We start from the raw sequence: 4,208 nt of genomic DNA, 5'->3' as shown, positions 1-4,208 counted from the left end.
ACTGAAGGCCTAGGTGTGAAATGCACGGCCCGCCACTGGACCCCGTTAATGTTCAAGCCATAAAAGCAACAAACTTCAATTTATGGCCGATGATTATAAGAAGTATGTCTTCCACTGTTTGGTCGTTTGGCCTCAGAAACTGGCGGCGATGTTTTTATAACAGCTTCATGTGTCTTTTCAGTGATATCTCCCTCAGCTGCTCGTCTGCTGAAGCTCTTTAAAGTTGAAATCATACCCAGATCCAGTGTGGATTTCTTCTGTGATGTCATCAAGAAAATTAAAGACCAGCATAAAGCTGGAAAACTTGTAAGTAAATATTTAAATTATCAGACATACTTCATAGGCGATCATCAGTCCAGAAAAGAAAAAAATTATGAAACCATAGAATATTGTGGGGATTGGGATCATGGGAGTGGTTATGTTTACCTTTTTCTTCTCTTTCTCTCTCGTGTCCTGACAAATCTTCTGTCACATTGTTTATAACCGGTAATTCTACTCAGAAAAGCTAACTTTCAGCAGAAAAAGGAATGTTCTAAATATCAAGAAATAGGCTTGAAATTTTTAATACCGACAATATTTCTCCACGTTTTACCTCGATATATGGTGTTGTCTTGACTGATTAAGAACTTCGTAGCACCACTTAAGTGGGATTATCAAACTGCTGGGTTTTCCTCCATTGTACGGAATAGAATTTCAAACAAAATTAATAGAATAATAACAACATAAAATGGTTAGATTAATCATTTTTACTTTAAAGTGATATTTTGGAAAAGCAAATAGCTATAAATTAACACAGCAATTTTCTGGGACTGTCTGAGCCATTTTGAACAACTATACCAATTAATTCAATTAAACAACGGAGCTAATGTGAAATAACAGCACGTTGATGTAAAGGGGAAAATAAAGGGCCCACAAACTTTGAATGAGAAAAGTTTTTTAAACTGCAGCAAATCTAAAGATTTTCACCAGAAAAACAAGCATATTTACTTTGAAGACGCGCTCGGATGAACTGCTTTTAGCGCAGACGCACAGGTACTTTCGGACTTTTGTGGTAGACGACTCTTAGGCCCAAACTGAATTCTTCCCTTCTCCCTTCCCCTCCATTTGAAGGGGCATTTTAAGTGCAAGTCGTGTCCGGGAAATTTATTTTCTAAATTTCACCCTCCAAGCGAAGAGGTCAAGGGCTGAAACCGCGTCGCACAATTCTGAACCACAGAATGTACATTTAAATGTAAATAATAACTTTTTATTTTATTAAAACCTTTTCAAAGTTATAAAACTGATCTTGTTATGTTTATTCAAGCGCTAGAAGCTCCGTGGTACAGCTAGCGGACCAGCGATTATTGGTGATGTCATTGAACGAAAGTGACGTCTGAAATATGAGACACTACTTTTGTCATAGCTCTCCGCTTGAAGAGATAAATGAATCCAGATTGGGCCTTAGCATTGCTCCAGAGAAGAATCTTTAAAGACCAGCTCCAAACTAAGTTATCATTTCAGCTGCAGCTCGCTCTACTGCGGAGATCTGTCCTTTAAATTAGAGGCGTTTCCATTTCTCGCAGCCACATTTTTCATGCATAATTTACAAACTGCCTCATTGGGACTTTTTATTTACTTGGAACACAAAGTACTTCCAAAATTGTGGAAGTTGTGTTCTTTTAGACACCAAGTCACCTGGTGCACAACTTGTCATCTTTCTTCATGCATCTGAACTGTATCTGCCGATGTCACATGATGACGAAAGTCCCCAGTGGATTATTTCTTATTATATTTTTTTAGAAGTGAAAATTTAAACCACTGAACGTGCAATCAGCTTTAGGTATTAAAATAATTTTATTTAATATTTTTTGTTTTTAGACATTGGGGTTGTACAGTATTAATACCGTACAGGCCTATCAAGAAACAGCTCTTTCAACCAACCATCCTTTGTCTGAATGCAGGTTACAGATTTACCTGCAGTCATTTTGTGCTCCATCATATGCAGATGATGTTCATGTCTCTCTCGCTGTCGTCTCTGCATATTTAGACTCGACCAGACTTCCTGCAGGTCATGATTGAAAGCGAGATTCCGGAGAGCGAGGTAAAGAACAAACAAGATGAGCCAAGCAAAGGTACGTTTTCACCAAAAAAGGAACGTAGAAAATGGTCTAATGGATGATGTCCCTTTTAAACGACAACGCAATTTATGTGGTTATTTATAAAAGTTGTACGAATTCACTTGAGGTGATATTGTATTTTGACCGTGGTGTTTAATTCACAAAAAATGTTTTCATATTGTCTCATAAGAAATATGAATTAAATTAGTTTGGTCAGTTTATAGTTTGTTGACACAAAAAAATAACATTTTGTTATTTTAATTTCCATTTGTTTTTTTCTGTAGTTTTAGTCCATTTTTTCCAGACTTTTATTTTTAACTTTTACTTATTTATGTTGTTTTCATAGATATAAACTATCAGATACATTGGACGTTTAGTTTTTTTATTTCATTTTCATAGCACACAACACAAACTTAAAAGAAGAAGACTTATTGTCTCTGCTCCATTTAACCAAATCAATCAAGCTTTACAACCAAATCTATCTCTGTGTTTCTTAACGATAATATGTAGGAAAAAAAGCAACAAAAGCAGACAAATTAAAACAAGAAAGTAATGAACAGTGAAAACAATAAATATTCCAAATTAACCAAGAAATCTGTTTTTTTTAATTCAACCCATTCCCAGTGACCTTATAATTCTTATTTTAAAGAAAACAAATAAACAAAGCCCACAAATTAAGACTAACAAGGTCCAACCATAAACTAAAATAACAAAACTCAGCAGTAAAAGACTGCTGATGACAAAGAGATTAAAAAAGAACAAAAACAGCTATTTAAGCTTTTGTCACACGTTATAAATAAATCAATGCTAGGTTCCTTATATATTTTTGGTTTTGTTCGTGCCAAAAAATAGATATAATTCATATTTATTATTTAAAAAAAGGTCATCCAAATTTCTTAGAGGCTAAAGTAAGACTATGCGTCTCCTTCTAGGTTTTGATCAGTAGAAAATGAGCATGTATGGCTCTTTTACTGTTAAAGGTTGACAACTCCGGAACTAGACTCTTTTATTGATTTTTTTAAGATTATTCCATAGTCTGATACTCTGCGCTGAAACTCATTTTTCCTTCATTTTTGAAGTAATTGTGCTATTTTAACTAATTCTTTGGGGGAGAAAATGACACATCAATAAAAGAAAAAAATACGTACAACATTAAAGAAAATCTTTACACTATAGGGTTATAACGAATATAAATGGTACTTTGGTGTCCAAATGTGTAATTGATTTAGATTTGACCAGTCTATTTACTCTGTTGATTAATTGTATGTAAGAAGGAAAAAATGAACCTAACATTTGGTTTTTGTTTCAGGTTTAACTGAACAGGAGATCCTTTTTCAGGCCTTTGGCTTCATCTTAGGAGGCTATGAGACAACCACCACCACGCTGTCCCACATCTTCTACAACCTGGCCATAAACCCTGATGCAATGCACACCCTGCAGGAAGAAATAGATGCCAACCTGCAAAGAGATGTGATTCTCCATCACTTGTTTCAGACATACTGTCGATAGAAAAAGCATCAATTCAATTCTCATCTTTTGATTTTTTAGGATCCAATCTCATATGAGAAACTGAACGGGCTGGAGTACCTGGACCAAGTTCTTTGTGAGTCACTGCGTTTGATTCCCCCTGCTCCTGCACTTGACAGGGTGTGCAAAAAGACCATACAGATCCATGGTATCACCATCCCAGAGGGGGCGGTGGTTGGGATTCCTGTGCATCTTCTCCACATGGACCCGCGGTTCTGGGACTCTCCTGAGCTTTTCAGACCAGAGAGGTAAAACGAACAGAAATCGATTGGAAATTTGTTTCATCTAAGCTGCGTGTTTGCAGGGCTAATTCTGAAGAAACCAGCTTTATTTTGAAGTCGTCTTGATTTGAAATCATAATCTGGTCTCTGCAGGTTCAGTAAGGAAAATGAGGCGGAGCTGAACCCGTACGCATACATGCCTTTTGGTTTGGGTCCTCGTAACTGTGTGGGGATGCGCTATGCCATCCTGGTCATGAAGATGGTTATTGTCCGTCTCCTGCAGAACTACAGTGTGGAATCGTGCAAGGACACCTTGGTGAGGCATTAACCCTTTGGCACGTTTGACTGTAATGATCTGCAGGAA

The 4,208-nt window shown here is 36.6% G+C and overlaps 1 protein-coding gene across 2 annotated transcripts in view; it reads left to right on the top strand.

Annotated features, from left to right (window-relative positions):
* LOC112161722 (cytochrome P450 3A30) overlaps window positions 1-4,208 on the top strand; it is an 11,940-nt gene that overhangs the window by 6,929 nt on the left and 803 nt on the right. The window contains exons 8-13 of one of the 2 annotated variants that reach the window (XM_024297112.2): window positions 38-102; window positions 182-306; window positions 2,027-2,111; window positions 3,406-3,566; window positions 3,645-3,871; window positions 3,998-4,160. In XM_024297112.2, coding sequence (XP_024152880.2) covers window positions 38-102; window positions 182-306; window positions 2,027-2,111; window positions 3,406-3,566; window positions 3,645-3,871; window positions 3,998-4,160 — 826 coding nt within the window. Of the gene's footprint in view, window positions 1-37; window positions 103-181; window positions 307-2,026; window positions 2,112-3,405; window positions 3,567-3,644; window positions 3,876-3,997; window positions 4,161-4,208 lie in introns of those variants that run through there. The other variant, XM_024297113.2, reaches the window with a different exon arrangement.

This window comes from Oryzias melastigma, linkage group LG15 (genome assembly GCF_002922805.2).
Source record: "Oryzias melastigma strain HK-1 linkage group LG15, ASM292280v2, whole genome shotgun sequence".
NCBI classification, from domain to species: domain Eukaryota; kingdom Metazoa; phylum Chordata; class Actinopteri; order Beloniformes; family Adrianichthyidae; genus Oryzias; species Oryzias melastigma.
Note: the sequence above shows the minus strand (reverse complement) of the source record. Positions and strands in the feature narration are given on the sequence as shown.